The sequence below is a fragment of the Carassius auratus genome, chromosome 22 (assembly GCF_003368295.1).
Source record: "Carassius auratus strain Wakin chromosome 22, ASM336829v1, whole genome shotgun sequence".
Lineage (NCBI taxonomy): Eukaryota > Metazoa > Chordata > Actinopteri > Cypriniformes > Cyprinidae > Carassius > Carassius auratus.
In genome coordinates this window covers 3,254,124-3,278,338 of record NC_039264.1, presented here as the reverse complement: position 1 = coordinate 3,278,338, position 24,215 = coordinate 3,254,124, and the positions used below count along the sequence as shown (strand labels likewise).

General features: G+C 35.5%; 1 protein-coding gene across 1 annotated transcript; it reads right to left on the bottom strand.

Annotated features, from left to right (window-relative positions):
* LOC113039395 (ceramide synthase 5-like) lies at positions 1-22,922 on the bottom strand. The gene is made up of 10 exons (XM_026197285.1): positions 22,620-22,922; positions 8,576-8,681; positions 6,994-7,124; positions 6,324-6,381; positions 6,175-6,225; positions 5,325-5,417; positions 4,724-4,852; positions 3,801-3,907; positions 1,876-2,032; positions 1-631 (listed from the first exon to the last, which is right to left on the bottom strand). Exons 1-10 carry the CDS (start codon positions 22,790-22,792, stop codon positions 473-475), a joined length of 1,164 nt encoding a protein of 387 aa, XP_026053070.1. The 5' UTR covers positions 22,793-22,922; the 3' UTR covers positions 1-472.
* Between the last annotated feature and the right edge of the window lie 1,293 nt (positions 22,923-24,215).

The following is a 24,215-nucleotide window of genomic DNA, read 5'->3' as shown; positions in this document are numbered from 1 at the left end:
CCAGCTTTCATTTTAATAATTAAAAAACGGAATGAAAAACAGCACAGGAAACAAATTACAAACACATCAAACAAACAATGAAAACGAGAAGAGAAGCAACTGTATGGAAACTCATGTACATCTGACCATTAAAATCCGCAGAGAATCTTCTTTCCTAAACTTCAGTAAAATGTGAAGTGCGGAGAAGAAGCGTCTTCTCGGCTCCCGAGACAAGGAAACGAGGGAATGCAAATATCACTAATTTAATCGTTTTCTCTTTCACAAGCTTCTCCTAGTGGCCATATTGTCATTACTGTCCCATCGTCACTGGAATGACGCCCCAAACTCCGTCACTGAGTCTCAAAAGTCCCACAACAGGGTGATTTCATTGGTGTTTGGTCATTTCTGCTGTTGGTACAGGGACGAGGAGTAGTGCCATCGCGATATTTCTGGGACATGAGTTCTGTGTGTGCAAGGCCACACGGAGGGAGCGTCACCAGTTGTTGTGGTTCTGGCTCCAAGGTTTAGAGCCAAAATGGCCGTTGGTGCCATTCTCTCCTCGGGATTGAGCCGTCTTGAGTCGCTCTTTGAGTGTCGTTTCGGTTTCTTCCTCCGAGCTGCTTTCGATGTCGCTGCGTTCATCTTTGCCCACCTGGAACAACATTTGGGGTATTAGTCGTAGTACTTCAAATGGTTTGGATATAGTATGTTAAAAAATAATTTGTTTAATCTTTTTATCAACTTAAATTTGTTTAACAGTTTTAAAAGCAGACCAAATTCAATGGTCACTTTATTTTTAAGGGCTGTTTTGGTTTAATAATATGGCTAGAAAATGTTGGCGCCTTCCTCAAGATGGCGCTTGGGTGCTTTAAAAGCAAAATCCTCCACTCAAAGATCTATATGGGTTTGTTTCTTCATCAGATTTGGAGAAATGTAGCATTGTATCATTTTCTCACCAGTGGCTCCTTTGTAGTGAATGGGTGCCGTCAGAATACGAGTCCAAACAGCTGATGAAAACATCACAATTAACCCACACCAGTCCATCAGTTAACATCTTGAGATGACAAAAGCTTCGTGTTTGTAAGAAACAAATCCATTATTTGGAGGTCTGATCTTCAAATTGTTACTTTTGGCATCAACATGACTCCATAATCCATAATAATGCTTCATCTAATGGAAAAATCAAAACGTCAAAATCCTCTCAAAAGTTCAAAGGCTGTAAACAGTGTTTGATCTGTGCAGATTTCGCTCCTGATTCAGACGAGACAACCTTTTCACTCAATGAAGTATTATCATGGATTATGGAGTCATATTTTAGCCAAAAGAGACAGTTATAAATTAAAAACATATTGTTTCTTACAAACATTCGGCTTTTCACAAGACATTAACTGATGGTCCGAATTACCTGTGGATTATTATAATGTGTTTTTACGAACTTTTGATACTCATTCTGACGGCACCCATTCACTGCAGAGCATCCATTGGAGACCCAAGTGACTCAATGCTACATTTTTCCAAATCTGCTAAAGAAACAAACTCATCTAAATCTTGAATGGCTTGAATGGAAAAGAGTAAACTAGTCTTTCGAAACACATTCAGCTCAAATCACATTTCAGGCTGTTTTACGATGAACCAGGAAATCAAGTAAAGAAAGCAGACTTACAGCCGAAGACACTGAGAGAGAGAGAAAGCCTAAAGCGAGGGAGTTTAGCAGAAAGAGCGCAAGGTTTCTATCAGGACTGAAAGAAGCTGGAAGACGGGAACAGCCTTCCAGCAGCTAGAGAGGGGAAAGACAAACCAGCTCTGCAGGAGAGAAAGATACACAGAGAGGACACGCGTGTGACTACATGACCGTGGAGCTGCCGAACATGTGGCTGAGAGCGGGTCTGTGCGCACCTTTCCTCTCATGATGGCTTTGAAGGCGATGCGGGCGATGAGGTAGGACCAGATGACGTGCAGCAGCTGCAGCACCAGCAGCAGAGAGTTGAAGAGCCACCAGGACGGGTACGGCCCGATGATCTCCCAGCTCTCGAACAGCGTCGTGTTCAGAATCCTGCAACAACAACAACAACACACTTCATCTGAGCATGCGCTTTTACCAGTCATTTCACCATTATTTCACATTACCAGTAAACTAGATGATGCTTTTCTATGGATTATGGAGTCATATTGTGGCCAGAAGCAACAGTTTGAAGTTAAAACATCCCAATGATTGATTTGGATTGTTTTTTTTGTTTTTTTTTTGTACAAACACGCAGCTTTTGGCTTCACAAGAGATTTATTGATAGACTGGAGAGGTGTGGATTACTTGTGGATTATTGTGATGTTTTTATCAGATGTTTGGACTCTCATTCTGACGGCACCCATTCACTGCAGATGATCCATTGGTGAGCAAGTGATGCAATGCTACATTTCTCCAAATCTGATGAATAAAACAAACCCATCTATGTCTGCTTTAATATTTTGTATACGTCGTATAACATTCGTCGTCATATATTCAGATTTTGAAACAGTTTTAAAAGAGATAATATTTACGTCCAAAGTTGCGAATTCAACTTGAAATATCACGGAAACATTTGTGAATAAACACTATTTCTATCTCATGGATTCAAGATAACAAAACAGCCACTTCCTGGGAAACTGGCACAAAGTATCAGTAATTAAAAATATTAGATATGTAATTAATAAAATAATAAACCTCATTTGATAACACGATATCACATAAGCATTCAAATAATCAATGTTTACTTTAACAGGTTGTTGTTTTGATAAAAAAGAAGTAACAGGAAATTAAAAAAAAATAATGTTTAAAGTATTAATGGTTTTAAAACTATGGCTGCAGAGAGGTTTTCATGATCTGTTGGCATTAAAACTATTATGTTTATTAAATGAGAACGTAATAATGAAATTATATATATAGCCATTAATGTTTTGATATTTTACTTTTAACATTTTTATTACATTAATCTTTGATAAATCATCATTAAAATAAAACAAACAAGGTAAAAACCATTTAGGATATTTATTTTTTTCTGCAATGTGAAATTTGTGTCATGACATAAGCATTCTTCACTGCGTTTCTTATTAAAGTTATAAAAACTTTTATTTAATTACTATTATACATCAATGCAATGCAATAATCTACTACTGAATACATTTTCTATATTGTATTTAATTTCCATTTAATTTCTAAAATGCATGAGACTTTCAACATTTAACACTTATTTTAGTATTAATAATATAAATAATAAATTGATGCTATTAATATGCATTTAGTATTAGTATGCAATATTTAGTAAAACAACAAAGTGATAAGTAAGCGATGAGAGGCTGAATAAGTCCCAGCTGAAGGCTGTTGTTAGACACGAGTTAGTGCATCCCCTTCACTCATTATTCATTACAGAAATAATAAACAGTTCACTTTGCTGAACGAACTGTTCTGACACTACATTATTGAATGTTTATGTAGCTAAGGGTGTCGCTCAGAACCGGATGAGACTGTCATAGCTGCTCTTAATCGTGAATAAAACAGCTTCTGGCCAATCAGAATCAAGACGGTTGTGTAAAACAGTTTAGAGGATCTTTAAGACATAGTGATTTCTCTACGGGATGTCCTGCTGTATCTGCAGTGGAGCTCAGTGGATCTGTCATCGTGACACTAAACCCGAGACACTGAATCCTGACGCTCGGGTTTCACTCTGCAGGAGACCAGCAGCAGCGGCTCTCAAACACAGTTAATTGGACTATTAAATGATCACCCGAGCACACACACACACACACACACACACACACACACACACACACACGGATGGGATACTGACCAGAAGGGGAAAATGATCAATCTCGTCCCGAAGAAGATCATACTGAACACCACGAACAAGATGTCACATAAACGCTGGGATTTGGCGTAGTTTGCTAGCTTTGCGGCCTATAAGAAGAAATAAAAATAAATTAATTGATGAATGCAAAAATAAAATGTAAAAAAATACATTAAAAAATATTGCATTTGGAAAAACAAGAAAAACAGTGGGATAGAATTTTATACATCAGTACTTGATTAAATGCAGTTTATATATATATATATATATATATATATATATATATATATATATATATACACTTTTTAAAATTTATTATTATTTATTTATTTATTTTATTAAGTAAGAAAATGTAATTATTGTAAAGTAAAACAAAAATAATTATTAAATCTGAAAAAAAAAAATGTTGAACAAAATACAAACGTGTTTCTTGGATTACATTTTTTTAGGGAAGCTGTTGAGGTGACATTAAAAAATGTAAATTAATAACTAAATAGACATAAAACAGAACTAATAAAAATGACAATAACACTAACTCAAATTTAAATGACTATGAAAGTGTGAAAATTCTATTAGAATATTAATGATTCTAAAAAGTGCATCAACTGTCACTTAAATGCTCATTTCTAAATAGTGCTATAATAATACATGAACTATAATATTTGGTTTCTATCTATCTATAACAATAAAAACAAAATGAAAAACTGTTTTAATGTAATATTAGATATATATTATGTTACATTTAATGTTATGTATAATATATATATGCAACATACAGGTATTTTTGAATATGTCTGTTTTATAAAGGCTGCTCATGTAGCACTGAATAAAATATGAAAATACTAGTAACTCTAGGCCCAGTTTCACTTCAAAATCTTATATTATCCAGAATAATGTGAGAGTAAAGCATTGGTGTGTGTTCTCACCTCCAGCAGGAAGTCCGATGTGTCGTGAACACACATGACCAGACTCCCCACACGCAACATGTTATTCACATACGAGAAACTGATCAGGCTGATGGTCGCCAGATGATGAATGAACATGATGAGGAAGTCCTGCAGAAACACACCCGAAATAATGTGTGTAAAACATGAAAACATGATGCTAATTCCACACGAGCGCACAAAAACAGCTCAGATTTGTAACTTTTCCCTTAAGCTTCAAACAGTAGACGAATTCTCCAGACACGTCTAGAAATAAAGAGGAACAACATCGTCTATGTTATGATGGAGTCAAAACTCTGGGCTCAGAATGGCCACGGCAGGTCGCATCTTAAACAGACAGACGAGCCACACACCGAAGACGCCGGGCGAGAAACACAGAAACAGAGAAACAAGAGCAGCCATGTGCGTCTGACAGCTGCACAAGAGATCATTTCGTTTCATTCTCTAACACAGATCTGGAGTAGATTTAATCCAGGTCACATGACAGAGCTGCTGACGCGAGGCAGTGGAGAACTAAGTGAATTAAACACTGGATTAAATAGAGTAGAAATGAATCGCTGGTGTTTGTTTCAGGAACGCTCACCTTTCTTTTGATGTCTGTGAACTGAGAGAACATGAGCGACCAGTAGAAGGCCAGTTCTGTGATATAATAATAATACAGGCCTGAGCTCAGCACCTACAGGACACACACACACACACACACATATTACAGAGTAGAAAATAAGTCTGAGGAAACTGGTAAAATTCCAGGTGATAAAAAAAGCATATTTTTTTGTTTATAATGTGAAATCATATTTGTGATGCATTATGCATTTACTCCCTAAATCCTAATTTTATCATAAATAAAATAAGCAAACAAACAAATAAATGGTTAAATGTACCAAAAAAAATAAATAAATACGTACATAAAATTAAAATGTGAAATCAACTGTAGGATCATTGAGATTTTTTATGTTGTTTCATTATACACATCCTTATAAAATAAAATAATTGAATTAAAATTAAAATGCATGTAATGGATGATGTGTCAAACATTTTAAAGATTTTTTTTTTTTGCAATGAAATTTTTTTTTTCTTTCAAGACAACCAAGCAAATTTATTATCTAAATCCTTACTAATATTAATAACACATTTTGAGAACAAAACAATACTTATTTATTTATAATGCACTTTTCTAATACCCAAAGTGCTGTACAGTACTATATATAAAAATATTTTTGCATTCCCCATTTGCAATCATTTATATACTTAAGATTTTTTATTTATTTACTATTATTTAAATTTGCATCAATTCAACAACATGTCCTTTGCAGTTTTCCTTTACATGCTCTTATAAATTTGTGGATTGTTTGCACAATTGAAACATGACGGGAAAAAGATCACCGTTACGATTCATGAACCCACATCAGAAAATGGCAACATTTAAGTGTTACCTGATAGGGGTAATTGTACCAGCAGTGTCTCGTATCCCACATCCAGGGAGACTACAACACAAACACACACAGATTAAAAAAAGAAATCACATAAGCTGCCGAGACGGTGATATCTGTCTGTAACTCCACATCTTTCAGCCGTAACTCACCTGCCACAGGAAACGGATCCCATACGTAAATATACACAGATAGAATGTAAACCTCCACCTGCAGAGAAAACAAACACACGGCTGCAAATGAGAGGAACCACAGAGCACAGCGATCAGAAAGGAAAAGCTGAACACAATCCCATGTGTTGAGAAACATGGCAGCCAGAGGCCTGCTTTCACTGCTGAATCATTGAGAATGAGTTTGACAACAGAAGCATCTGATACGAATCAATCAGGAAAGACCCACAGGGCTCCGTTTCCAAAATATCTGATGGTAGATGTGTAATAGCTTCCCATGTGAAGCACAACAACTGCTCCTCCAACATCAACATGCATTTGTATTTTCACGGTCAATCTAGAGCACTTCAAGTGAAACTGTGATTGACAGGAAATCTGACCAATGGAGGAAGAGACTCCGCCCACTCTTTCACCGCCAATGGACCCAACTAGTATTTTTCAATCTGTAAAAGGTTTCTAATGAACCAAACTAACAATCTCTAAGATGAATTATTATTAGAATGTGTACCAATACTGGACAAATGGTATAGTCAAAATATCAATCACTCTCCATAAAAGTGTGTATAAAATAAAAAATCTGAGATTCTAATTTCTTTAAGCTAATGCACTAGCATGCATTCATGCACGCTAGCAGAAGAGCATTAAAACGTACATGCTCTCACAAAACTTGGTTCTGTTGCTGGGTTTGTCCTGGTTCCGCCGTTGTCGAAACCATCTCTGGATCTTCCTGACGTCCCAGTCCAGCTGCTTTGACAGACCCTCTAAGTGCTTCGAGTCTGGGGACTGGAAACAAAAATAAACAAGAAAAAGTGTTCGATATCATGGCTCAAAACATCCTTCTCTGTATTGTGCAATTATTAAGATGTGAATAAATTCTTGCTAGCATTTTATTTATTTGTCCTCTACACACACACACATAATTAATATATATATATATATATATAATAATAATAATTATTATTATTATTATATATAATAATTGTCAAATTATGCAAAAAAAAAATTATAAAAATATATATATATATATATATATATATATATATATATATATATATATATATATATATATATATATATATATATATATATAATTTTTTTTTTGCATAATTTGACAATTTAAGCTTAACTGGAAACGAAATTTATTTATTTTTATTCACTTAAATTTTTTTTATTTTTGAGAAAAAGGGGCGGGATTGTGAAAGGTCAGAAGGTCAAAGGTCAAAAGTCAGGATTCGAACTGGGGACGCCCGTGGCGCAACTGCGTTTATGTCATCACACTACACACAAGGCTATCAGCGCCGAAAATAACTCAAAATTGACATCTTAATTTTATTCAGTTCTTCATGTCTCGTATCTCAAGACCTTCTCAATGTTCCAGACAAAAATTGTGAAACTATGTATTTAAATCAAGCACTGACACTGAAATAGCCACATTTAACTTTTTTTCTTTTAAATATAATTACATATTTCTAAGAGAGTTTTACATTGTAAGCTTTAAAGTCTGTGTCCAGGACAAAAGTAAAAACATTTTAGTTTTCATAAAAAAAAAAAAAAAAAACATAAATATACATAATCATATATACATACATATATATATATATATATATATATATATATATATATATATATATAAATAAAAAGTTAAATAAAAACAATACTTGGACCATAAATGGAACATAAGGTATATATACATTCTACTTTCCATAAAAAAAATGTAAAAATATGGAACATAAACCACCTTAAGTTGATACAAAAACTGAAAAAAATAAAAGCCTACAGAATAACCGTCAGAAATGAGAGCACATGACTGACAGCTCTCTCCTGAAAGTTTTCAGTTCAGATCTCCACCCAATCTTCAGCTTCAGAGCTGATAAAGACGTTTTACAGCATTCTACCAGTCGGCTCTTTGAAGACACTGGTGATTGTAAAGAGAAAATGTCACAACTCTATCCATCTGTCAGCTAATGTTAAACCTGCCTGAGGTGTATTTACGGTCGGTTTCTAGACTAAAGTTGAAGATATCGCTCTGATGGCCTCATAAAACACACAGTGACAGCAGAGGAACAAAAGGTTCATAAAAGAGAAAATCCAGCACTGAATAATGTCTAAAAAAGGGGCTGGGAAATGTTTTGATAGTATTTTAATCTTATTTTTACCAGTTTACGTTGGTCAATGACTCTCTCTCTCTCATGGCTTATCATGGTTTTATTTTCCATTACACTGTTTCAGCATACCTTTGTGATGGATGTAAACACTTTATCCAAAACGGCGTTGGGCTGAGCTCTCCGACTCAACTCTGTCTGGATCTGAAGCATGGAGGCACATGGACCCGCGATACACCTGAAGGAGGAACGCAGAGATAAATCACAATCTTATCCTGTGCTATCAAGACCAGATTCAAGTGATTTGCATGCCGGACGTACTAATCTAGATCTGAAGTGTTTTACAATAAACCGATTTTATGATTTTGACTTCTGAGACTATATTTTAAATAGTAGTTTTCAGGATACTATTTAAAATACTGATAGTGCGTGCACACCAAAAGCGAAGTGAATACTTGCATCGCGTAACCTCGCTCTTAATTGGTCGCAACAAGTTTTTTATGATTCTCGCGTGAATAAACAAAATTTAATAAATAGAAACCATTTTTTTTTTTAAGATACTATCGGATGCATCAATAAGCTCTTCTCTGATTGGCTTGCGCGACAACACGTCAGGTAAATTTCCGGCATGCGCAAAAAAAAGATGTGTTTGCGCACACCATAACGATGTGTTAAAACATGTTAGACATTGCAAAAAATTGGTTAAATTCATGCTAACAACATGCTAAGAAGATAGCCAATCATGTTTGCGAAAACTGTGGAATTAGAACATGCTAGCAACGTTAAACTATGCTAGAAATGTGCTAAAACTTGCTCGTGTTCATGCTTTGTACAGCATTCTTTGTTCTTCATTTTGTGTGTTAAACATTTTGGGTGGGAAAAAAATCCTGAAAACATGCTACAATTGTGCTAAATCCTGCTAGCAACACGCTAAGAAGATACTCAATCATGTTAGCGATAAGATGTGGAATTAGAAAATGCTAGCTAAAACATGTTAGCAACATGCTAAACATACTAGCAATGTGCTAAGACATTCAAGCAAAATGTTTAAACATGGTAACCAGTTGCAAATTCATGTTAACAATGTGCTAAAATCATGCTAGCAATATGTTAAAATGTTAACAATGAGTTTCAAATCATGCTAGGAGCTTGTAAAACGTTCATAATATGTTAAAACATGCCAACAGAGTGATCAAACATGGTAGCAACATGATAATCCAATTTAACGAAATGCTAAATCATGCTGGTTATGTGCTAAAACATGTTAACAGCAGCATGCTAGCTACTTGCTTAAACATTTTAACAATGTAGTAAAACATATTAATAATATTTTACTGACTTCAAGCATTTCAAACCCTGACACAAGGCTTTGTCAAGCTAACATCAGTGTTTGTTTACAGACTTTACTCATCTAGATTTAATCCACTACTCAAACACAAATCTTGATTTAATGACTATTAACATGATCAAACATCATTTCACTATGTACATTTTGAAATCCAGTTTTACTAGCAGGTGCACAATAACAGATATACAACACCTAATAGTAGGTGCTAATAAAGGACAACAAATATATCCCAAAACTTATTGTTAAAAGGCACCGAGCTCTCAGTGATTTAAGTGCTAATGTAGGAGCTAGTTTACCTAGTAAGCTCTTAAATATCAGCTTTTCAGACACATTATAAAAAGCACAGAAAGCTGATTTGACTCATGCAAAATCCAGCTACATGCCTAAAACTCCAGTGAGTGCCAAACAAATCAGTCTGACTCCAGGATTAATGGACGCCAGAAGGTGCTGACGAATCTTAAGGATGTGAACATTATGAGTGAGACACTTCGGTTCCATTAAATCTATAAACAAAGTAACAAACAAGCACTGGTGGTGTGTGATGGAAATCTATTTGCATGTGCTGATCCCAAACATCTCACATCGTCAAGTCTGGTGTATCTCATACCACGAAGAAATCAAATAAGAAACAAATACATCCAGTTCTGGAAATGCATCCTGGTCACAGAAATAAATAAATGGAAACCTAGGCCTTCACGTCATTATGTAACAAAGTCAGGACTTGGTTTTCTAAGAAACCTAGCTAAAAAAAGAAGTCAGTGAAGTAACTAAGATCATGTGCGTTTTAACCATTTCTTTGAAAGCTTTGAATACACTGCATTGTTTTCAACAATGATTCAACCAGTGATGTGTGTAATGGGTGCAAAATATATCCAAGCAATGACCGTTGCCAAAAAAATTTTTTTTTTTTTTTGCCAAATTTGGAAAACACACAAAGTCGCACAAACAAAATTGTAAAAACATGTAGGAAATATTATATTTATTGTTAATTTGTTGAAATAAAATAATTGTAGAATAATCCATGTAAAAACACTGTGGAAAACATGCATTATTATTTTATTTTACATTGCATATGTTGAATCAAAGAATATTTGAATATTTGATCAGAAAGATGCATTTGGAAAATAAATACAGAAAAAGGAAAAATACAATGTAAATAACACATAATAACACCTAACATAATAGGTCTATATTAAAATTAATAAAAAAATACAAACTCTTTCAAACACTAACAGAAGCTGAATGGAATTTCTGAACGGCATTTACATTATATATCCAAGAAACTGTTAATATGCTATACGATTAATAAAGTAAATAAAATAATAAATGTATAAAATGAAATTATGAATTATTAGCATTATCTATGATCAATTTAGAAAATTATTACACATTACACAACGCAAGTTTACGCAAGTTTACGCAAGTTTCTGTAGTTCTGTTTTTTTATTTTATTTTATGAAACTGTTTCATTATATGATTTCCTAAACACTTGTTCATTTATCCTCACTTAAAATGTTCCCTCAAATGTAAGTTTTGGTACATTGAGTCCTAGTAATATTTATGATTAGGAAAACATCGGTTTACTGCATTTTTTTTTTCTATGTTAATTTGAAAAACGAAATGACTTAATATTGTTGTGTTCATCATTGGTCATTAATATCTCTTAATATCTCTTTTTGATGTTTTACATTTTACATTGGGCATTTTTAATGCATTTCGTAACAATGGCTTTTAGGTCAAAAAGAACGTTCCTACAACAAAAACAAGGTAAAAGACAAAACACACAAGCTTTTTCAAACACATGACTCGTTCATCATGCTAAATAGTCTTCATAAGAACAAAAACGCCAGTTAATTGTGGTCAAAGTTCTTAATATAAAACTCACGCCACGTCTCCCAAACAATAAAACCGGCCCAGTGAGCAGCTTACTGAACACACCGCTCTGTAATGACCCTGCATGCTCAATGGCCGTTGTAGCAATGTGTTGACAATGTTGTTTTGAGCAGTTCATTAACCCAGAATTGGCACACATGGGTGAACTATGTCTCCAGGCCCGTTAAACTGTGCCGCCTGTCCACAAATACTACATGCTGCACTGTGGAATCTGACGCTCCCATGAAATGCAAGCAATTTGTTTTAAATTAAAACAGGACGGAAAGACATTTTTAGTGTCTAGGGATGAAGTGAAGTGTCTTAACAGTGCACCAGAAGGCTAAGACACAAAGGGAGTTGTGTAAACGGTGACATTTTGAGATTGACACATTCACAGTATTCAGTTTACGATGACAGGGTCAAAGTGATAGTTGGGTCCCAACTAAACATTAGCCCGCTGATTAGAGATGACACTAAAAATCTGAGCTAGTTCATCAGTAAACAGATGTTTGGAACAATACAATCTCACTTAATCTGCGAATGCCAGTCTCAGCAAAAAGTAAAAAGAAAACCTCAATCATTAAAGCTGCCCCAGCCGGACTTCGCCTGTGTCGTCACATGACCATCTGTGTTTGGTTTCAGAGCTGTACTGGTGGGACGTCTGAAGACACAAACCGTGACTCCACGTGGGACGGGGGCTTTTCCTACTCTGAGACAATAGAAGGCCTTGTCACCGCACACACATGAGCTTTTGTTGGGTATCAAATGTAAATACTGGTCAAAATGGACATAATGACATAATTTTGAATATAATTCTCCATTTATGCGACGCTAGAGAGTACTCGCTTTGTTTGTGTGTATACTTCAGTGTCTGTGCTCAGAAAACCAGAGCGAATTTAGTTCTCTCTCGAGTCCTTAAATTTATCCATATGGGACCCTGGAGCACAAAAGCAGTCTTAAGTCGCTGGGGTATATTTTTAGCAACTGCTGAAAAAACAATGTATGGGTACAAAATGATAGATTTTCCTTTTACACCGAAAATCATTAGGATATTAAGTAATGATCATGTTCCATGAAGATATTTAGTAAATTTCCTACCATAGATATATCAAAACGTAATTTTGGATTCGTAATATGGATTGCTAACAATTTATCTGGACAACATCAAAGGCGATTTTCTCAGTATTTAGAATTTTTCGCACCCTCAAGATTCCAAATGTTCAAATAGTTCTATCTCAGTCAAATATTGTTTGATACTAACAAACAATACATCAAAGGAAAAGTTATGTATTCAGCTTTGTGATATATAAATCTCAATTTTGAAATATTTACACTTAAGACTGGTTTTGTGGTCCTGGGTCACTCCCACATATTGATATTTTTAAATATTGTTTGTGAGACGTTCAGCAAGTGTGTGTTAGCTTCATATATACGCATCTAAACTCCTAACTATGCAGCAGATTCGTTCTGAATTAATATCTTCGAAAATCGTCCCTCCTTACATTTTCGTCTCGTTTTTATTCATTGGGTTAAGGTCAGATTTTTTTGTCATTCAAAAAGAGTTTGAGTCTCGTTGTCGTCGGTGAACAAAAATGTTGACGAAAATTATCCGTCAACAAAATTTTCCACAATTTCACCCAATTTTCATTAATTTATTTTTATTTTATTTTATAGCAAAGAAGACAATGCCAGGTCATTTTGTGTCTCAATTAAAATGTCCCTTCATTTACATATATTTGTACTGGAAAACAAAGCAATACTGAGGAAGGACCTCACTTCTTTATATGAGCTATGAAAGGGAAGTAGAGTATTTCCAGGCCGGTTTGAACGAAATCACGAGGTTTTGAAGAGCTTGTGAAACAAATAATGACGGCCTAAAACTGACTGGTGACAGGCAACCGCACTGGACTTCTGATTCAATGTTAAACAGGATGAAGTGTGGCAACATCTCAGGGTCAAATGCTGAAAGCTTGATTCATGCAGATTACATCACCGACATCACACGCATCATTTCTGGCACTGATTTAGCTGATGTCATTAAAGCAGGGATTCTGAATGGTTCATGGTTTGGCTGTTTGTGTACGAGGCTCGTGTTCAGTGCTGTAACCTCGTCATGCCAGAACAGCCAGCTAACAGCATTTGCCATTTTCTCACTAATTTGATTTGAGGCACTGATAAGTGAAACATGACCTGAGCTTGTCCTATCTTGGTGGAAACTCGTTCTCGTTGTTTTTCTATGTCTTTCCAGGATGTAAAAGTTGAATTTTTTGGCAGATCAACATGACCTCAACAAAAGACTACAGATAACCAATTGAACTATTTGTCAGCTGAAGGTTAAAGGGATCATTGATCCAGAAATGACCATTCTGACATAATTTACTCACACTCAAGTTTCTTTCTTTTGTCGAACACTAAAAATATTTTGAAGAATGTCGATACCCAAACAGTTGATGGTAGCCATTGAGTTCATTAGCATTATTTTCGGTATTATGAAAGTGAATGGCTGCCATTAACTGAGGTTAAGTACATTTTTACAGAATTTTCATTGTTAGGTTAACTTTTCCTTTAACTTCAAATAAAACTAAAAGACAAATCAACACAATTTTGATAAATCACATCCATGATAAGTTTTCAATATTAAATTCTTAGAATTCTTAGAATAATTGATGGGTGTAAATATAGACTGACAATAATTAGATAAAATACAAACTTTAATTTAAATTACAATTCCACATTCAAGTTTTTCCACTAAATTATGTGACGCATAATGGAATTTGACTTTAAAGTATGCTTCAGTTCAAGAATCAAGATTTGGGAGATTCTTTTAGAAAAATATGAAGTTATATCTGATCATTCGAATTCAACTGAAATTCATTTGCATTGCATCAGAAAAAATATAAATAAACTGAAATTGTCACGATTGGATTAAAATGCAATTTTTTACTAAATGGACATGTCTACATTTGATTATATTAATTCAACCAGTTACCAAGTTTTACACACACACACACACACACACATATAACATCATTAAAACCAAGTACGACCAAGATTTTAGATTAGAATTTCTGATGGTTTCGAAATTGTCTGAAAGCACTGACTTCATGTTTTTTTTCCTACATTGAAATGTAACGCTCAAGAAAAATGTGTGAAAATGCTTTTAAACTCAAGTTTGTAAAGTTCTGAATTTTTAGTTTCGAACTGAACTTAAGAAACTTTAAAATATAAATATCTTTTAAATTCAAAGGATGTTGCAGATGCTTAATATGTTCCAAAAATAAGTCATGTATCCAATGTAAACATAAAATGCAATGAAATATCTGAATTGTTAATTAAACGCAAAGATGCAATCAAACATCTTAACAAATATTAATGACAATGCATGCAAGCTACAACTAAAGGCAACGTTTGACTCAGGAAAAACCCAGAAGACCCGCAGTACTAGAGCTGTCTAGAGCATTAACTATTCAGTGACAGACTGAACTCTAGAGGGAGGGATCCTGGAAACGGGTGATGACACATTTCCAAAACCTAAACCTCTTGAGCAACAGCCGTGAATGCCAGTGTCACTCCTGTGGAGTCATTATGAGTCTATGTTATCGGCACGACAGTTGAACACAGTCCTTTGAGAGAAGGAGCCAAAACAAGTGCGGCATGAATAAGACCTTGGGCATGTGTGTGTGTGTGTGTGTGTGTGTGACAGAGAGAGAGTAATTACACTGTGTGAATGAAGGTTGAGGGAATGTTTTGAGTCCTCAGGGAATAAAGAAACAAAAACAGCGTACGTAATTCATGTCAAGAGCACAGTGACACACTTCAATTGAATGTCATCTTTTTTTTGCCAATAAGAAAAATTGGTGTGTAATCTGGGGATTAATGAAATAAATGAATGCCTTATATAATAAGTTAAAATAAGTTAGTGTATATTCGTTAGGCTTGGGCGGTATCCAAATTTTGATACCGTCAAACCTCCTCCCTATTTTACCTCGGTATACGGTATTACCGTGAATAATTAAAAAAAATATGACGTAAGGCTGAGACAGCATCACCAAACTGTTGGCTTGTGCCTAAACCATTCAGAAACTGAATACCAAACACTAATACAGAAACAATAACAAAATGACATGCACAACAATATTAACAACTTTTATTAGCAACAAATAGCAATAGTCAAAAATAATTAAATTAACATAAACATACAGAACAGTTTTTGCGCAGAGATGCGCACACAAATCAATAAAATCACTAGGGGTTTGCACAGATATTATATTATAATATTCGTTTGGCTCTAATTATTCGATAAATAAAAATGATATTCGAATTTCGACACAATTTTGCTTGACACAAAGAAAAGAAAAAAGGGAAAAAGGTCCACAATAAAACCTAATTCGGTCACTTTCTGTGATTCTCCACGGCATATTTGAAGATGTATGAAAGCAAAAAATAATTAATGAATGAATAAGAACTGCGGTCTTCTACAGTACTTCAAATATGCCGTGGAGAATCACAGAAAGTGACCGCATTCAAGAACATTGTTCCGGCGTCTCTCAAGCAACGAATAAACACCGCTAACTTCTAGAATGCAGTGAAAACTCCTCTTCTCGCATCTGCCCTAGACCCTCGGGCTAAAGATCTCAGGTTTCTCGATGAAAAACTTTTTTGAACATTATCAGAACATTTTCCTTGATGCGAGACGAGTGGTGCGTCACCAACGATGAAGAGGATGCAATGCACACTCGACGGAAAAGATCTTCTTCTTCTCCAGTTCTTCAGCGATGATTACAGAGAGTCCAGCCAAGACGAGTGGGAACAGTTCTTGCTGGAGCCATGTATTCCACCAGATGAGGATCCCATTCAGTGGTGAAACGAAAACACGAAGCGCTTCACAAAACTTAGTCTCTTAGCACACCGTTATTTGTGAGTCCCGCCAACGTCTGTGCCGTCAGAGCGCGTTTACTCCGCTGCCGGCTTTATTGTTAACAGACTAAGGAGCCGACTTTCCCCCGATCATGTTTACATGCCCGTGTTTCTTAACAAGAACATGTAAAACAATAGGAAAAAAAAGCAAAAAAGATTTGCAGACGGTTTCAAAGTGAAGTGTAAGCTACATTCTGTACAATGGCATAATTGCTGCAGGCTGCTTACGTTTTTTCTTTGTTCATTTTTTATTTATTTATTTTTATTTATTTATTTTTTGCTTTTAATCTGTAGGCTACTTTTGTTTGTTTGCGTTGTTAAAGTTTTTCAGCTACAAAACACGATGTGTAATGTTAAAGCTTATTGTGTGTAAGCTTGGTCCAAAATGACAGAAACAATAAATGTTGCTGAAAAATAACGTCTGTCTCATTAAACTTAATTTAAATAAACGAATATTCGAATATTCGTTTTTTGTGAGCTCAAAATTATTCGAATGTGATATTTGCGGAAAAACGCCCATCCATAAAAATCACAACTTTTAATAACAAAGAGCAGCTTATAAAAAAAGAGCGAATAGACCCACAACACTCAACCAGAGTTGAGTTAAAAAAAAAAAAAAAAAAAAAAAATATATATATATATATATATATATATATATAATAAAAATTATTGAAAAGCAATATGTTTAAATAAAAACAACTTCTTTCCAGTCTTCTTTCCAAAATAGTTTTTAATGAAAACCAAATAAAAATACCCGAATCCATTAAATAAATAAAAAATAAACAGTGCCAATAGGAACGAATGGCAAGTGGCATACAATCTAGTCAAGATTTTTCGCTAGGGCACGTTATGGACCGACAACTTTACCTGCGGTGCTGAAAACCTGCTTCGCTGGTGTGCTTGTGGCACAGACGCACAGGTACTTTCGTGCCACTCGCGACATCTGGGGAAAACACCAGTCAGCATTTTTCCATGAATGAAGTGGGTTCTCGTATCCTTGAGTAACTGGCTCTAAACAGTAGGCTGTTATTTCAGCTCCGACTCGGTCATCTACTTTGCCGATGCCGACAGGACCTGCCATTATCAGCTTTTTTTTTTTTTTTTTTTTTTTTTTTTTGCAGCATATTCCCAGAGTCATCTTTTTTCGTGAGGGCACAATTTGCAAATAGCCTCGTCCTTATTTACCACCTCTCCCTTCTCGTTCGGTCGAAATCCGAAATACTGGCAAACTGCAGAATTTATGTTCTTTTTTTTTTGAGACCAGGTCACTCGGTGCGCAACTCGCCATCTTTTCCCCTCCTCTCTCTTTCTCCTCGTCTCGTTGTCACGCGATGACAACCACACATACACATTTTTAGGCATTAAATAAATTGTATTCAATATTTAATCCTTGTCTCCTATATAAGTGCATTGTTTTTTGTTGTTTTTTTTATTAACGGTATGACGGTATTGGAACTGATACCGTTGCTATTTTTAGATCCCGCGGTATACCATATTACCGTATTACCGCCCAAGCCTAATATTCGTACAATAAGCTTAAAATATTTAAATAAATTAAACTATACATTAAAGGCAAATACTCTTTTGGATATTTTTGGGATTTAACATCAAAACGCAACATTAGGGCTGCACGAGGTGTCGTTAAAGCATCGATATCGCGATGTACGAATCCACGATAGTCACATCGCAGGATGTGCGATGTAGGTTGTCGTAGTTGATCCGTTATTCATTAACTGTACGGGCCAGCTTCTCCCCGGCCCTTGAGGAATGTGATTCACGGATTAATTGCACAGCTTAACCATCATAGAGTGAGGGAGAGAGAGAGAGAGACTTCAAACAACACGAGCGCTGTCTTGCTCTCTCTCCCTCGCGCATATTAATCAATTGACACGATGGTGTGGATGTTTAAATAATTTAAAATGAGAATGTAAGTGTGCTCACCCCATTTTTGTTTGTAAGAAAAAATTTGATTATATTTCATATCGCAATATATATCGCAGAAAAATTAAATATCGCAATGTCATTTTTTCCCAATATTGTGCAGCCCTACGCAACATCTAATGTTAAAATCTATGTTTTAATGTAATTTTCTCCCTTTAAATACTTTGGGCAGTTCAAGAACAATTCATGCAATTTTATATTATTTATTTGAAAGAATTAAAAGAGCAGTTTCATGTCCATTCTTGTGTTGTTCAACTGGACTGAAATGGGATTTAGTAAGTAACTAGTAACAAGCAACGCAATCGTTTTCGAGAGAATCAAGAGAAATTCGTACAGCAATCCAATAACACTGTTGAGTAATCAATGTCTATTTTAGAGTAACTCACCCAACACTATATATAATTAACCTAACATTTTATTCTTAATAACATTTTTCTCTTTCTTTCTGGCTTTGAGAGTATTTTCTGATTTATGGAGCGATAAAAAGAGAGATCCAAAATCCCCTCTGTAAAATCCTTGAACTCTAATACACCAACAAAATGAAACGAGAACTTTGAACCTGAAATCTGTTCGGTTTCATAACAAATTAATTGCAAGGGCATCAAAAATTCCCATAGTCCCCCCCCCCCCCAAAAAAAGTCTCTGGTTTAGATGTTTAAACCCCCATCAAGTGTGTAACTCATCCTGGCTAAAGCACATCAACACTATCTATGGTCCACAGTCACCACTGATGAATAAATCAAGAGAGAGACGGCTGACGTCATTCTGAAACCAGACCAACCCCCTCCGGGCTAACTAGACTAATTAACCTCCTCAGACCCAAGACACAGTCAAACAAGTAGGCCAGCACAACAAGACAGAACCAAATCACCCCGAGTCCATGTAATGTGTTCATGCAGGACACAAAACGCCTGCTATCTGCTTCATAAATGTGATTGTGTCTCAAGAGATGCACTGAACATTTACAAGTTCCTCTGCAAGAATGAGGATTGATGGGATTCCCAAGATTGTGTATCCAGAAGCTTTAGGTAAATAAATTCTACTAAACTTATTTTTTCCATCTACTTGCCAAGGAAACATTTGTTATTTCCATTTAGTTTAACTCAATGCTCTAAAGCTCCATAGACATGTTAATAAAATGGTAAAAACCCATTGAAATTACTAGTATCTCACTTAATACCGTCTTGTATGTAATCTGCATGCAATTTAGTATTTAATCAGAAGAAAAAATACTGGACTGAATCTTAATAATTTACTTTAGATGCCTCAATCTAGTCTTCTGACGTTAAAAACACTATTTATAACTTTAAGGACACGTCAGTGTTTCACATTTGGTGATGCCATGTGTCTAAGTTAGTCCTGTGGATTGGTTTCACTTGTGGTTAAAGTGAAGTGCTGGAAACCACGCAAGTAAAACTAGTCATACGTACATTTTAAACCGTTTCAACGGAACTGGTGCAACCAGACTCAAAACCACAAATACTTTTACCTCAACTTGATCAGTAAGAAGTTGTTGTTTCTCCCAACAGGTTCCTCAAGATGTTTATCATACTCCACATCAACGAACTAGAAAGCAGCCAAACTAACAAATAAAGGTTGTTTTGGTCGTAACAGTTTGGGGTTTCATTCAGACACCATTATACGTGAATATAGCCATTATTCAGTAGCATGCTAGCTATCAAAGAAACACAGTTCTGCTTGTAACCACAATAGACCCCATTTTTCTCATGAACACCGAGGTTGAGACGTCAACCGAGATCCCACCCACAAAACATTCAGCTTTCAAAGCTCTGGAATGTTTCTGCAATCTATTATTAGTCCTAAATCTAAAATATTAGCTTGTTGCATGCTCTTCCTTTGGAAAGCCGACAGCAGATAGAGCAGAATCTTGTTGTAACAGACAGTGACTTTGCAGAGTACTTTGCCTTTTTTAAATGTTTTGCACATTAACGGAATGTTTTGCACCAAAATTATGATTTTGGCATAATTTACTTGCACTCAAACTGGTAAAAGACATCCATAAAAACCATAAGACACATTTTAAGTCGTTCAATATTACAGTTTAAAGAGGTGGTAACATGAGAAAACAAAATTTTTGATTTGATTCAAATTTGGTCTTTGTATCATTAAAACTTCCTGCACGTTGCCTACACTTTAAAAAAAAAAACTGTAAAATAACTGGTAAAAAAATGACAGCTGTGGTTACCAGAATTATACCGTAAAAAATACGGTAACACCGGTTTAGGTTTAACAGCTTTATCTTCAATTTACAGTTTAATACTGTAATTTAACTGGTATAAATATTAATATATCCATTTATTGAAGTAATGGAATCTGTTTGTACCTTTTTAATGCACTGGTAACCACCAAAAGCAGATGGTGATGAGAAAGTCACGTGATAATAAGATACACAGTAAAAACACCACCATGGTGAGACTCATTAAAATGAAATATGCAATAAACATTCATTTAACAACATTATATGTAACATAAAACCCTAATAAACATAACAGATAAGAAAAAAAATAAGAAGAAACAGTTATTCCAAAGAAGAAACATCAAATTCAAACTAAATTTGAAAATGTAACGCAGAGAATTCTGTGAACGTTTCCCTGTAAATTTTACGGGAAATTACCGTTAACCATTTAACAGTTTTGTACAGTAGCATTTTCCCAGTTTTTTTTTTTTTACAGTTTGACTTAAAACGTCTTCCTCTTTATGAAAAAAGCATTTATTTTATCAAGCTAAAAAAAAGGGCTCGTTTTGGACCCAAAAGGGCAAGGTGACATCACCCGTGCATGGTAATTTGCATAAACTCCGCCTAGGGAGCACACATCACCATAGGCCCTGCCCACTTGCATTCACATTCAGTCGCTGAAGCATGTTTGGTTTAAAGTGTTTGGTTTAAACAGCTCTTTCGCATTTTTGAAGGATCCCAGTGTAAGAAACAAGTGGATAGTTTATTTTTAATGGCATCCCGGATCATGTCAGAGGATTATTTGGAGTATTTAGTTTGTAAACGAGCCACAGTGTCATGGAGAGTTCACAAAGAAACATTTGTTGAAATATGAAGTGGGACTAGATATTACTGCAGCTGCATCACAAACCATAAGTTAATTATTTAATAATGCTTTGTGAGGAAACGACAGTTTTATTTTGATTATGTTGTCAAAACACTCAAAAGCAATAGTTAGGGGGTGTTGATACTGTTTCGTATGCAATGACGTCAGCCAATCATAACAGTATCAGATTACAAATTCAACTTTGCACTTTTTTTTCAGACCTTGAACCAGAACTGGTACCCATTCGCTTTCATTGTATGGAAAAGTGCAGCGTGAACATTGCACCAAACATCTCTCATCGTTTCCCCAAAAAAAAAAAAAAAAAAAAAAAAGAAGTCTTCAACAAACATTAAAAGGTGAGGGCGTGTAACTGGTGACAGATAACAGTAGTGCATTTTTGAGTGCGCTGTGCCTTTAAAACCAAGCTTTCCCACACTGAGAAACACACAAGTTACCACTCAAGCTCTCTTGAATTCAAAGCATAGTTGAGACATGACACTGCATGTGTTTATACAGCACATGCATCACAGGCTCTCCTAAAGGTGTGGTGTCCGGATATTATAGTCAAAATCAACATCAGGTAACTCTATATCATCACACATATCCCTGCACTTCTGCTCAACAAGAAAGTTTGACTAAAAAGCATGCTTTCTTTAATTAAACGAGAGTGCAGTTGTAAAGTGGGAAAACAGACACACAAAAAAAGCAAAGGAAAAGCAAAGCAATCCTCTTTTCTGAGTCTAGGCCTTAAGCTGGTCAGCTGACAGATGCCTCAGGCTGAAAGTTCATAACCTGGAGGCTTGAAATTCCTCTTAAGTTCATCCAGCCCAGATGGACTTCAGGATGGCTCGTTTTAAACGAGGCGTGCATGCACAGCCTTAACTTTCAGTATCAAGACACAGGAAAGCATGTGATGGGAGTTTAAAAGATTGATGTGTATATACACACACACATCAGTTGAGTCCACACAACGTTTTGGCTGTCCAAATAAATGCCAGAGGGACAAAAAGGGCGCCCAATCACACGCAAAGCATACCTCTCGAAGACGACCCGCACCGCGAAGATCCCCAAGGCCAGCGGCAGCGCGGAGAGCAAGTGACCGGCTTTAGGGTACTCCACCCCGGGCGCGGGGTCGGCCAGATCCGCCCAAGTGACATTGTGTGGGAGCCAGAAGCGCTCGTTCCAGAACCAGGCTGAGAGCGCTGCCATGTTAGGAGGGAAAACAGAGATTCAGAGAGAGAAGAGGACGTTAAAAGAAAGAAAATATGCGGGTGGCAAACGATTCGCCGCCCCCTTTCTCTCCCTCTTTCTCTCTCTCTCTCTCTTCCTCTCGCGTGTGTGGATGAGTGTGGACGTGTTGAAGGTGTTTCCACACGATGATGAGGAAGTGTGCGCATTACGTAGACCTCACAACACGTTACGACACAGAATGCTCGTTAATAAAACATATTACAGATGGGAGATTCATTTATTGCTCTGGTGTGGAGTTTCAGAACACTGATGTTCGTGTATGTTTTTGGCTTAAACTAATAAGCGTAGATTCAGATCTTTGGAATTGATTATTTTTCGTTATTTGAGAAAAATGATTATGAAACACTAGAAACTTTTAAGTTTAGCATATAACCATTAAGCTGTTTTGATCGAAAACGTAGATATATCAGCAATTCTTAAGGAAGTGATTCATTCAAATAAATCAGTTCTTTGAATCGATTCTTTTCGAACGATGCGTTTCGCGCGAATGAATCATACGTGCTGTCATCGCGGTCATGAATTCACTGCTAAATATATGTCGCCCCCTTGTGGATAAACTACGAAGAACAACGGAAACAAGATTAGATTAGATTCAACTTTATTGTCATTATGCAGAATACAAATACAGAGCTAACTAAATGCAGTTAGCATCTAACCAGAAGTGCAAGAAAATAGTGTTTTATATACATAAAAGTGCAGAGTAAGTAAAGTTATGGTATACAGAATGTACAGTGGAGTTGCTATATAAAATATTGAACAGAGCATGTACAGAATATAAATAGGAGTGCAATGTAGTGATTGTATGTGCATTTTGAACACAGCAAGATAAGAACACTGGTAATCAATACAGTTGGATGAGTGTGCAAAAGTATTGTTAAACAATGTATTCTATGCAAAATAACAGTATAGTGCAATGGTAGTTTGCCTCAGTCAAACGCTTAAATCTGTCAATATTTACCACTTGGAAATTATTGAATAAAATTGTTTTTTTTTTTTTTTTTTTTTGCTACAGAGAATTTTCAGTGAATTAAAAAAAAAAAGAAAAACAATCTGCATGCCACTGCATCAGTGGCATCACGTCACCAGTGAATTCACCTGCACTGAAACAATAACCAGTGATCAAAACAGAAAATCATCATATAAACTTAAGGATGTCCAGGTTCTATCATGGTAAAAACTATTTAAAACATTTTAATAAAATAGTTGCATAATAAACCTTGTTTTATTATTATTGTATGATTCTAGACATTTAAAAGATAAGTGACATAAAATTGCTAAAACTCTGACAAAACAGTAAAACAGGAAATAAAACAGTGAGAAAATTAATAACTGTAATTGAAAATTAATAACTGTCAGTGTGTTAATGATACTAAAATAACAC